Source organism: Alexandromys fortis, unplaced genomic scaffold (assembly GCF_014885135.2).
Source record: "Alexandromys fortis isolate MF-2015 unplaced genomic scaffold, M_Fortis_MF-2015_v1.1 scaffold_221, whole genome shotgun sequence".
NCBI classification, from domain to species: domain Eukaryota; kingdom Metazoa; phylum Chordata; class Mammalia; order Rodentia; family Cricetidae; genus Alexandromys; species Alexandromys fortis.
Window position 1 is genome coordinate 556,435 of NW_026068096.1, and position 13,045 is coordinate 569,479.

Below are 13,045 nucleotides of genomic sequence, written 5' to 3' on the forward strand. Positions count from 1 at the left end.
CCCGCAACCAAAGAACCCCGCAGGCTCCCCGCCCCCACCCCCGTAAGGAAGGAACCAGGCCACGGCTGTTTGTTCATTTATTTCTCTCTTGTTGTGATTTTGCATAAGTGCGACGCACCATTTCCGAGTTTTTTTTTTATTTTTTATTTTTTATTTTTTTTTGCACCTGCTCAGGATATGGCTGGGAGATATGCTTTTCCCTCAGCCAATCGGGAGAGGAGGATGCGAGCAGGGGGGCTGGAACTGTCTATCAGGCCTGGGCCCGCCCCCTGCACACAAAAGCAGCTTCCTTCACTATCTGGGGTCAGGCAGAGCCTCTGTCATCCGGGAAGGGGGAGAGCCAAAGCCGCGCAGGCCCGGGGCTGCGATGGCGGGGGACACGGAGACCGTAGGGGGGAAGGGGTGCTGCTACTGACCCGGGCACCCCCTTCTCCAGCGGGGCCAGGGAGCTGGGGTGCCGCTGGCCACGTCGCCCTGGGTGACCTTCCTTGGATGTGGACCTGCCCCTGAGCATCCTTCCGCCAGGCCCCGGCCTGGGTACCACCCGCGAGATGCCCGCCTGCATCCGCACCCAGCCCGCCTTTGTGTCTCAGTGACGGCGCGGAGCCGCCGCCGAGGTGAGTGGGCCTTTAGCACTCTGGCAGTGTAAATTCTTTTTCCCCCCGCTCGCAGCCCAGCTGGGGGAAAGGTTTATCCGGGAGACGCTGGCGGCTCCCGGAATGGCTGCTGCGATGGGGCGAACAGCCGGGGCTTGATCCGAGGTGGAGAATGAAGAGCCCCAAGGATTAAAACCCCAGCTCTGAACCGGAGCATCCTGGGGGCGGTAAACCTCCCATGCGGTGTCGGGTGTTTTCTATTTATAACCCTGACTGCGGGCATGGAGACATCAAAACTGCATATACATTGAAAAGGACAGATTTTTAGCAGTAGCTATACGGCCAGGGAAGGACCTGCGCTGTCTTTCTGGAGTTGCCAGGGATTTCTGATCCCCCGCTGTCGCCAGCGCCCAGGAGCCCCACCACAACCTGTGTTTGGAAGTGTGTAGAAGGGGTCCTTCCCCTTTCCACCCGGCTTGGCTTGGCAGGAGGGACCGGTGTCCCTCTCTGCACAGACACAATGGACTGGACTCAGCTGCGCTGGGGGAGGCCTGGAACACACAGGGGAGTCGTGTTTTCTCCTGCACTGTGTGTGTCGCTCCTCCATGAATGGGTGATGACATTCCAGTAGGCCCGCCTCCCCTCGGCTCACACCTGCAGGTCCACCGCGGGCTGGGCTGCAAGAGACACACCCCGGTCAGCAGCTGCAGATGGCCTGGTGGTCACTGACAGCTGGGACAGGCAAGTGGCCCTTGTCTCCGGATCAGGGAACAGATTAGGGATGGCCTCCCGTGACCGGACCCTGGAATCTTGTTGTTAAGATTTTTTTAAAAAAAGGGGGGGGAACCATGATTTCACAGATGTGGCCCTGTGGGTGCCGAAGTTTGGTCTGGGGGGCGTCCTTAAGTTGCGTGTGGGGTGTGTGTGTATCGCAACACTGGCCTCTAACACAAAGCGCGTCCATCCATCAGACAGTCTGGGGAGTCCATACAGCACCCGCATGGAGCGCAAGATGGTAACTGCTGGCCAAGCTTGATTCCCGACACTGGCAGAAAAGCCTAGTGCGGTGGCATCTGGGAACCCGGAGCTGTTGCCATGCCGACTATGCTCCCCGGAACTCTGCATACTGTGCACACACCCCACACACAGGCAGAACAGGTGACCAAAGTTGGGCAAGGTGGCGCACACCTTAAACCCCAGCTCTTGGAGGCTGAGGTGGGACTACCTGTGTTCCAGGAGAGCCATGGTTATCCAGACAGAGCCTTACCTCTTCGCACACATGCATGCACGCACGCACGTGCGTGCCTGTAATCACAGCCTGACCCCAGACATACAGGCAAGCAAAACACACACACACACACACTAAAGTTGGAGGACAAAAAAGTAATCCCATACCTGGGGAGGCAGAGATCGGGGTCCCGGGATCTGTGCTTAGCTTCAAATGTAGAGAATGACCTCTGACCTCTATTGGCATATATGTACCCGTGAATACATAAACAACTGGTTTTTATGGAGTGAGGGAACCAGGGGTGATAGGCTCGGAGAACACCCGGAGAGGCCATGACTTATTCAACCCATTTGCAGATGAAGTATGGCGGTTAGGACACACGCTGAACCCCTGGTTGTCTCTTCCACTTTGTGGGTCCTTCCGGCTTGGTGGAAGCTGCCCTTTCAGCAGCCCGGGACTGGAGGGAGGGTGGACTGGAGCAGGTAGAAGCAAGTGAGAGAGCAGTCCCTCTCTGGAAGTGACTATCACAACGCGGAACGTTAGTCCTGATACACATTCGTACACAAACGCCTGCACTTTTTCTTTCTTTCTTTTTTAATTTCCACCACAGTTGAGATGCGAGGAAAAGGAAGGAGATTGGGTCAGCTTGGTTCCAGGGCTGCTCTAGAGAAGGTGGGCTTGAGAGATCTCAGTGGAGGGGGTCTGTGTCTGGAGCTCAACTCCTCGCCTGAGTTAATGCGCAGGCCGGGGCGTCCTAACCCCCTTGTGTGTCCTCCTGTCGTGGGATGGCTCGGTCATACAGGCAGACCGGTGTCATAGGTGGTGGCTGTAGCCATGGCTGTCTAGATCACTCTGTCTTTTTTTCCTCAGATCCTCTTCTGAGGTCAGCCAAGCTTCCAGCCGCCCTCTCTTTCCAGCTCCCATGGGGACCACGGAAGCCACGCTGAGGATGGAAAACGTGGATGTGAGGGATGAATGGCAGGACGAGGATCTACCCAGGTGAGGGCGCCAGTGTCCGCGTTATTGGGACTCGCGGCTCCCGGCCGCTTCCACAGATGCTGGTGGTGACAGAGCCTTCTGGAACCTCTTCCTTCAAGACTCCCAGACAGTGAATTCCTGTAGCCAGGCTGGGAATGATAACCTGGCCTCGCAACTGCAGCCCAGCTCCCACAGAGGATTCTGGACAACGAGTTCTGGTCAACCTGGGGTGCAGAACAAGACCCTGTATCGAAAGGAAAATGGAGGGACGTGGTCAGGGTGGAGCCCTGCTTAGAAACCCCTAGCAGGAGCTGGGGGCGTGGTCAGGGTGGAGCCCCGCCTAGAATTTCCATTGAGGGCTGGGGGCGTGGCTCTTCTGAATGGTATCTTTCTATATTCCTGAACCATCCTTTCCAAGGGAGAGCTGAGTTGAGGCATCACTGTCTTGATCTGATGGCATTTTATTTTTCTTCTTTTCTCTCAACCCCTTTGACTGAACCTGCCATCTGCATTCCTCCTGCTGCGTGGTTCCCGGGGTTTCCACAGACCTCTTCCTGAAGACACAGGGGTGGGGCTGCTGGACGGCGCCGCGGAAGACTCCTGTAAGCTTACAGAGTGCACAGAAGTGCGAGTTTGTTTTCAGGGTGCAGATGGTTGTCTGGGGTTGCATGCAGGGTGAGGCGTCTAGCGGGGGCTGTCGTGCGAGGCTCAAAGGGGTAAGAGAACACCCACATGAACACTGCGCGGGTCTTACTGTGTGTCCTTTAGCCAGTTTCCAGATGTCTCTGTGCCTCTAACCCCGAAGAACTAACAAGCTGGATGGCTGAAACCGGGGGATGGCTCAGTATGTAGCGCACTTGCCGTTCTGCTCTAAGGACCTGAGTTCAGATCCCAGAACCTCAGGGCGGGGATATCAGACATGGTGGAGTCGTTTGCAACTTTAATACTGCAAAGGAGGATGCCTGGTACTCTCTGCTCCCTGGGCTGCCTTCATCAGTGATCGGCAGGGTCAGGGAACGAGGTGGAGGGGGACTGAGGAAACACTTGAGGGCGCTGCTCTCTGTACTTGCACATGCCGTACACAAACCTTTTCACTTAGAAAAATACGTATTTAAATTTGTGTCTGGATATGTCAGGAGTCCGAGAGGCAGGGGGATTGCCGGAAGTTCCAGGAAAGCCTCAGTTGTGGAGACATACCTTATGATTAGGCCTAGTTATAGGGATGACGAGCTCCTGGGGCCAAGGAAGAATTCTCCAGCAGACACTTGTCAGCATTGACCGCCAAGGTCCTTGGTGTGGCCTGCTTGTAGAAGCAGACCTAATTGTGTGCCCATGCCCCCATGTGCGTCTTCCTTCAGATCTCCCCTCCTCAGTGCTGTGTAGTTCTTGGACTGGAATTCAGAAATTTTTTTTTATTTTTTTATTTTTTATTTTTTGGATTTTTGAGACAGGGTTTCTCCGTAGCTTTTGGTTACTGTCCTGGAACTAGCTCTTGTAGACCAGGCTGGTCTCGAACTCACAGAGATCTGCCTGCCTCTGCCTCCCGAGTGCTGGGATTAAAGGTGTGCGCCACCACCGCCCGGTTTGGAATTCAGAATTTAATACTGAGGCATTCCAATGGCCCCTCACTGAGGGATTCTAGGTGGGGCTCCTCCCTGACCACACCCCCAGCTCTGTTTTACATTTAATTCACCAGGGTCTTGCTAATTGTCCTTGCATACTGAACTCCTGTGCTCTGGTTGGCCTCAAGGCGTGGCAATCCTACTCTCTAAGACTCCCACGTGCTCAGGTAATCAGTTATCCTGAGGACACAGTGAGTGACTCAAACTCCAGCAGAGGCTCCTTCCCCATGCAGGGAACACCACACCCCATCCCGTCCATCTTAGAGCCCCAAACGTTATCCGAGCACCAAAGGGGAGATTTGGTCCTCAGCCAAGCGTTTGAGGCCTAAGGTGATGCTGCTGGCACGAACCTGTGCAGTACAGTGACCTCTGGAGGGGCCAGCACGGGGTCCTTGGAAAATGGAGACCTGGAGTTGGCATTTTCTTTGGGCTGGCAATCAATTCCCAAATAAAGACCCAGAGACTTATTAGTTATGAATGTTCGTCTTAGCTTAGGCTTCTCCCACTAATTTTTTTTAAACTTAATTTAATTTCTACTCATTGACATTTTGTAGCAGGGTTCTTTAGACAGGGCTTCTCTGTAGCTTTGGAGCCTGTTCTGAACTAGCTCTGTAGACCAGGCTGGCCTCAAACTAACAGAGATCCGCCTGCCTCTGCCTCCCGAGTGCTGGGATTAAAGGTGTGCTCCACCACCCAGCTTACCTTTCCTTTATGCTGTATGGTCTACTTTCCTGCTTCCTCTGTTTCTGGCTGGCTGGTCCCTGGTATTCCCCTGGCATCTCTTTTTCTTTCTCCCCTGCAGCCTATATTTCTCCTCCTACTTTACTCTTCCTGCCTGGAAGTCCCATCAACACCTCCTCCCTATATATTGGCAATTCAGCTTTTAATTAGACCAATCAGGTGCCTGAGGCAAGCAAGGTAAAACAGCAACACATCTTTAAAGATTAAACAAATATTCTACAACATTTTCACCTTTTGTCTAAATAAAAAAGGTTTTAACTGTATCGGAGTAAGACAATAAGACAAATATCAAGCAACATGCATTCACAATGTCCAGTCCATTTGTATTTGGCAAATTCAAAGGAAACACTCCACTGTGTGTCTTCTTAGTGCACTCACAGTTGTGTGTCTAAGCCACTTTCTATCCTAACCTGTATTACAACGCTAAACCGTCTTTTCAGACCTCAAAGCATTTTCACAGATAAACAATTTAAGCTTTTATGTTTCTTAACCCCATCATCTTTGTATCTCTCATGTAAGTTTGTTTTATGAATTTCCCAACAAGGAAAGCTGTAAATGTAACTACATAGTCTTCAACTCTATCAGAGACCCAGGAAGGATATACTATTACCTGAATAAGTAGGAAGCACAGAGCAAGCGACTTCCAAAACTTTAGAGATGACATGTTGCATGATGTTTTACTCTTTTGGTTTTTTTGGGGGGTGTATGTTGTAATAGGAACAGCAGGGCTGCGCCCCCAGCACCCTGGCCACCTGGCTAGCTTCTGCCCCGAAATAACAACACACAAACTGTATTCATTTAAACAATGCTTGGCCCATTCTAGCCTCTTCTCGGCTAACTCTCGCACCTGGACTAGCCCATTTCTAATAATCTATGTAGCCCACGAGGTGGCTTACCAGGGAAGATCTTAACCTATGTCCATCCTGGGTCGGAGTTCATTGCGTCTGCCTCAGAGAGCAGAGCTATAGAGTCTACCTGGGAGAGGGGAGCATGGCGTCTCTGCTCCAGAGAGCAGAGCTGTCGAGTCTGAGCTCACTTCTTCTTCCTCCCAGCATTCTGTTCTGTTTACTCCTCCCACCTATGTTTTAGCCTATGAGCCCAAGCAGTTTCTTTATTACTTAACCAATGACCTTCCTCCATCATTTCCCCTTTTCCTGTTTAAACAAAAAGGAAAGGCTTTAACTTTAACATAGCAAAATTACATATAACAAAACAGTTATCAAGTAAAAATTACAATAATCTTTATCATAACTAAGAAAAACTATAACTAACTGTTCTTTAACTCCATCAAAGACTCCAGAAAGATACAATATTACCTAAGCAAACAAGAAATAAGCAACTTTCAAACTCTAGAAATGAGAGACATCTTGCTGCCTGGACAGTCACCCAAAGTTCCTCTGTACCATTGGGGCATCCATCTGCAGCCTACAGGCCCATAGTTTCCAGCAGACATTTCCACGAAGCAGGAAATTTCAAAGGCAGTCACTATCTGCTTGTCCTGCAGAATGTCTCACAGACTCTTTCATGAATCAGGAACCCTGAAAGACCATCTCACCATTAGGCAAGTTCAGCAGTCCTCTCTCTGCGGGTTCTCTGTGTCCAGTTTATGCAACAGTCCAGGCAAGAGCAGTTTCTTGCCCAAATGCCTATCCAACTCCATAAGGATCCTCTTCGATGCCCATCTTCTTGAAGTAGATTTGTGCTGCCAGGAGCAGACATGTCTCATTGTCATGAAAAACCCTAAGTTATTAAAACATTAAATAGCATATTTTGTAGTCTTTGAAAGATATGAAGAATGCCTATCTAACAAATATATATCTATATATCTAGAAAATCTAACTAACATAACTATAAATTTGACTATTATTAATGATTATCCATTAACAACCTATATACATTACATTTTTAAATGAACTATACAATCACAATACCTTAATCAATATCAGAAACACATATACATATAACAAAATTGACCTTAAATCCCTATCAATAAAGCAGAATCTATACTAATGCAAATGACTTATACCTATATCATATCCCCCTTTAAATGTAAAAGAACATTTATAAACAATATTTGGGAATATGGGCACAGTTATTTCTCTCCAAACTGCTTCCTGCTGAATGGGGGCGCTGTTATTCAGATATTTCAGGGTATAACCTGTGTGCTAGGTTCATCTGTCGTCAATTGAGTGAAGTAATTTTCTGAAGGTATTCACTGCAACCTTTCAGGAGGGCGTGGTCTATCATACCATATTTGGATAGAAGAAACCCACAGACTCTCATCCTCTGTGAAAACAAAATAAGAAACTCCTTTCCAAAGCATCATGTCCTTAGATCCAAATTTCAAAGTCAAGGCATTTTCAGAATATCTATGTTGGTTTAGTTCAGCAGCATTTATAAACAAATATCTTTTAGCAGCTGTTGCTCTTTTCTCAGCATTCAAACAATTCAAACAGAGCATAATAGCATACAGTATCAAAATTCTCTGTGTATTTTCCATCTTTGTATGCTTTATTTTAACCTCTATTTCGTTTATTTTTACATTTATTTTATATTCTCTGTATCTCTTTGTCCTGGAATAACTCTGTAGACCAGGCTGTCCTTGAACTCGCAGAGATCTGTTTGTCTCTGCCTTCTAGGCACTGGGATTAAAGGTGTGTGCTACCACACCTTGAAGTCACAGAGGTCAATCTCCCTCTGCCTCCCAAGTGTTGGGATTAAAGGTGTGTACTACCACACCCAACTACTCTCTTTCTTCCTTATTTTTGTTTTTTACTTTAAGAACTTTAACTTTTAGTCTGCATATATTTTTAACACTGTAAATCATTTAAAAATTTTCTTTGTCTTTGAATCTCTTTTTACTGTATCTCTCTCTGTTTTTCTGACCACATGAGTCTTTAATTTACCAAACAATCTCAGTAGGACTAAAGCTGTGGCTTTGCCGGCTAGATGTAGCCCATTCCTTAGCTTTTTGCCATTCCAACCTTGTGGCTGAGGTACCGGCCAGAGCCGCATTCAGTGCCACAAGTCTACAGTGTTTCAAGGTCCTTGCCATCAAACAAGCTACAACAGACAACACCCAGTCCTCTCTCTGTAGCTGGCCATCCTGCCTCAAACAGTCAGAGTTTGCCCTGGCAGGACTGCCCAGAAAGCCGGCATTTTAAAAACAACACAGGTTTTTCCCTGCTACTGCTGAAAACGAACAAGCATTCAGTCGGTTTTTATCAACACCATTTAAATGTTTCGTGGCAGGACCTCTTAAGAGCTGCAGGGTTTTGCAGATGAAGCTGAGTCAGGAAGCCTCTCTTAGATGAGAGTGCTTGCTTGCTTCTAGCAAGCAGAGCAGACCCGAGAAATTGCTGCTACCAAGAAAACATGCTTTACTCTTTCCCAAGCTTTCTCAGGCTTTCAGTGGATTCAGTTTTCCACACGTCTGGGCGCCATTTGTTGAAATAAGAGCGGCGGGGTTGCGTCCCCAGCACCCTGGCTACCTGGCTAGCTTCTGCCCCGAAATAACAACACACAAACTGTATTCATTTAAACAATGCTTGGCCCATTCTAGCCTCTTCTCAGCTAACTCTCGCACCTGGACTAGCCCATTTCTAATAATCTATGTAGCCCACGAGGTGGCTTACCAGGGAAGATCTTAACCTATGTCCATCCTGGGTCGGAGTTCATTGCGTCTGCCTCAGAGAGCAGAGCTATAGAGTCTACCTGGGAGAGGGGAGCATGGCGTCTCTGCTCCAGAGAGCAGAGCTGTCGAGTCTGAGCTCACTTCCTCTTCCTCCCAGCATTCTGTTCTGTTTACTCCTCCCACCTATGTTTTAGCCTATGAGCCCAAGCAGTTTCTTTATTACTTATCCAATGACCTTCCTCCATCAGGGGTGTCCACCACCCAGCTCCCAAATAAATCACACAGGAAGGCTTAGTTATGCCTGTCCTGCCTGTTTCCAGGCACCTTCTCTTATCTTAGGTTATCCCCACTAACTTTTCTTCTGGGCTTTTTTTTGTTTTTTTTGGTTTTTCGAGACAGGGTTTCTCTGTGGCTTTGGAGCCTGTCCTGGAACTAGCTCTGTAGACCAGGCTGGTCTCGAACTCACAGAGATCTGCCTGCCTCTGCCTCCCGAGTGCTGGGATTAAAGGCATGCACCACCATCGCCTGGCTCTTCTGGGCTTTTACTTCTGTATGTCTTACTTTCCTTCTTACTCTGTGACTGGCTGGGTGACTGGCCCCTAGTTCCTCTTTCTTCTCTCCTCCCATATTTCCCCTATCCCTGACACCCCACCTATTCTTGCTCCTGCCTTGTTGTTGGTCTTTCATCTCTTTATTTGAACCATCAGGCATATTAGACAGGCACAGAAACACAGCTTCATGGAGTTAAAGAAATGTAGTATAAACAAAAGTCACACACCTGAAAATAATATTCCCCAATAGTGACAGGACAGCTGGCTGCTTGGACAGTCACCCCAAGTTTTCTCTGTAACATTGGGATATCCATCTTCTGTTCATGGGCCTCGAATAACTGACAGCTGTTTACTGTGAAGCAAGAATTTTGAAGAACTCTCACCTTGTTTTGGCAATGTTTGGTAGTTACTTTTCTGTGTCCTGTATGTCCAGTTTGGCCAACATACTGTCAGCAGTGGAGGCAAAGGCAGTTTCTTGTCCAGTAACCAATGTTTGCCATAAAGAAATCAGACTCCATGTGGAGGTTCTTAAATGTCCGTTGTCATAAAAAGCCATTATGTTATTAAAACAACTTAAATGCCATATTCTGAAGATCTCTGAAATGTTTGAAGATGACCCATCTATCTAAAATATCTGTTTGACCTTGAAAACATCCCTAATATGACAGTTTAATTGTTATACATGACTAACTACTACCCTATATTTCTTAATTATTCTAAACAGTTTGTAATAATAGCTTTCAAGGACTAGAATTTTATATTACATTTTTAAATGAGCTGAATACGTACAATACCTTAGAAACATATATTCATTATAACAAAAATGACCTTAAATTTTCATCAACATACAAAAATCCACTCAATTGTAAAATATTTGAGATGAATAGTTGCCTTTTTAATTGAGTATTTTTTATTGATATTTATTGAGCTCTACAGTTTTCTCTGCTCACCTCACTGCCTCTCCCCTGCCCCCTTCAATCCTCTCCCAAGGTCCCCATGTTCCCAATTTACTCAGGAGATCTTGTCTTTTTCTACTTTCTACTTCCCATGTAGATTAGATCTATGTAAGTCTCTCTTAGGGTCCGCATTGTTGTCTAAGTTCTCTGGGATTGCGGTTTGTAGGCTGGCTTTCTTTGCTTTATGTTTAAAAACCACCTATGAATGAGTACAAGTGATAATTGTCTTTCTGTGTCTGGGTTACCTCACTCAAAATAATGTTTTCTAGCTCCATTTTCCTGCAAAATTCAAGCTGTCATTATTTTTTTCTGCTGTGTAGTACTCCATTTTGTAAATGTACCACATTTTTCTTATCCATTCTTTGATTGAGGAGCATTTAGGTTGTTTCCAGGTTCTGGCTATGACAAACAAAGCTGCTATGAACATAGTTGAGCACATGTCCTTGTGGCACGATTGAGCATCCTTTGGATATATACCCAGAAGTGGTATTGCTGGGTCTTCACGGAGGTTGTTTCCTGATTTTCTGAGAAATCACCACACTGACTTCCAAAGGGGTTGTACCAGCTCGCATTCCCACCAGCAATGCAGGAATGTTCCCTTTTCCCCACAACGTCTCCAGCATAAGTTGTCATCAGTGTTTGTGATCTTGGCCATTCTTACAGGTATAAGATGGAATCTCAGAGTTGTTTTGATTTGCATTTCTCTGATGACTACGGATGTTGAACATTTCCTTAAGTGTCTTTCAGCCATTTTAGATTCCTCTGTTGAGAGTTCTCAGTTTAGGTCTGTACTCCATTTTTTTTTATTGGAATATGTGATCTTTTGGTGTCCAATTTCTTGAGTTCTTTGTATATTTTGGAGATCAGACCTCTTTCTGATGTAGGGCTAGTGAAGATCTTTTCCCATTCTGTAGGCTGTAGTTTTGTCTTGTTGACGGTGCCCTTTGCTTTACAGAAACTTTTCAGTTTCAGAAGGTCCCATTTAGTAATTGTTTCTCTCAGTGTCTGTGTTGCTGGGATTATATTTAGGAAGTTGTCTCCTGTGCCAATGCATTCAAGTGTATTTCCCACTTTCTCTTCTATAAGGTTCAGTGTAGCTGGCTTTATGTTGAGGTCTTTGATCCATTTGGACTTGAGTTTTATGCATGGTGATAGATATGGGTCTATTTTCATTTTTCTACATGTTGACATCCAGTTATGCCAGCATCACTTGTTAAATATGATTTTTTTCCATTTGATATTTTTTGCTTCTTTTTTTTAAAAGATTTATTTATTTATTTACTATGTATACAACATTCTGCCTCGATGTATGCCTGCACGCCAAAGGAGAGCGCCAGATCTCAGTACAGATGGTTGTGAGCCATCATGTGGTTGCTGGGAATTGAACTCAGGACCTCTGGAAGAGCAGTCAGTGCCCTTAACCTCTGAGCCATCTCTCCAGCCCCTTGCTTCTTTATTAAAGATCAGGTGTTTGAAGATGTGTGGATTGATATCCAGGTCTTCTATTCAGTTCCATTGGTCCTCCTGTCTGTTCTTATGCCAATACCAGGCTGTTTTCAGTACTATAGTTCTGTAGTAGAGTTTGCAGTCAGAAATTGTGATGCCTCCAGAAGTTTTTTTAAAAATACTTTTTATGGTTTATTTAACTTTATTTTATGTGCATTGATGTGAAGGTGTCAGATACCCTGCAACTGGATCTTTAGACAGTTGTGAGCTGCCATGTGGGTACTGGGAATTGAACCCGGCTCCTCTGGAAGAGCAGTCAGTGCTCTTAACCACTGAGCCATCTCTCCAGCCCCCAGAAGTTCTTTTATTACACAGGATTGTTTTGGCTATCCTGAGTTTTTTTTTTTTTTTTTGCTTTTCCCAAGGAAGTTGAGTACCGTTCTTTCAACGTCTTTGAAGACTTTTTCTGGGATTTTGATGGGCATTGCATTGAATCTTTAGATGGCTTTCAGTAAGATTGTCGTTCTTTTTTTAATATTTATTTGTTTATTATGTATACAATGTTCTGTCTGTATGCATGCCTGCAGGCCAGGAGAAGGCACCAGACCTCATTACAGATGGTTGTGAGCCACCATGTGGTTGCTGGGAATTGAACTCAGGACCTCTGGAAGAGCAGTCAGTGCTCTTAACCTCTGAGCCATCTCTCCAGCCCCATTTCTGATATTGTTAATTTGGATATTCTCTCTCTGCCTTTTGGTTAGTTTGGATAAAGGTTTGTCTATTTTGTTGATTTTCTCGAAGTACCAACTCTTTGTCTCATTGATTCTTTGTATTGTTTTCTTTGTTTCTATTTTGTTGATTTCAGCTCTCAATTTGATTATTTTTCTGCCATCTAGTTCTCTTATGTGAGTTTGCTTCTTTTTGTTCTAAAGTTTTCAAACGTTCTGTTAATTCACTAGTGTGGAATTTTTCCAGCTTCTTTATGTAGGTGTTTAGTGCTATGAGCTTCACACTGCTTTCATTGTGTCCCATAAATTTGGGTATGTTGTGTGGTCATTTTTATTGAATTTTAGGAAGTCTTTAGTTTCCCCCTTTATTTCTTCCTTGACCCGTTGACGATTCTGGTGAGCATTGTTTAATTTCCATGTGTTTGTGCGTTTCTGGAATTAATATTGCTGTTGACTTCTAGTTTTAAACCATGGTGATCTAATAAGGTACATTGGGTTATTCCAATTTTTTTTTAAAATATTTTATCTATTTGTTTATTTCTTTAGTTGTTATTCTTACAATATG

At 45.7% G+C, this 13,045-nt stretch overlaps 1 protein-coding gene across 1 annotated transcript in view; it reads left to right on the top strand.

Annotated features, from left to right (window-relative positions):
* The first annotated feature begins 321 nt into the window (after positions 1-321).
* Positions 322-13,045, top strand: part of Atcay (ATCAY kinesin light chain interacting caytaxin) — a 25,708-nt gene continuing 12,984 nt past the window's right edge. The window contains exons 1-3 of the mRNA XM_050123523.1: positions 322-617; positions 2,695-2,823; positions 3,349-3,404. Coding sequence (XP_049979480.1) covers positions 2,747-2,823; positions 3,349-3,404 — 133 coding nt within the window. The 5' untranslated portion in view covers positions 322-617; positions 2,695-2,746. The remainder of the gene's footprint in view (positions 618-2,694; positions 2,824-3,348; positions 3,405-13,045) is intronic.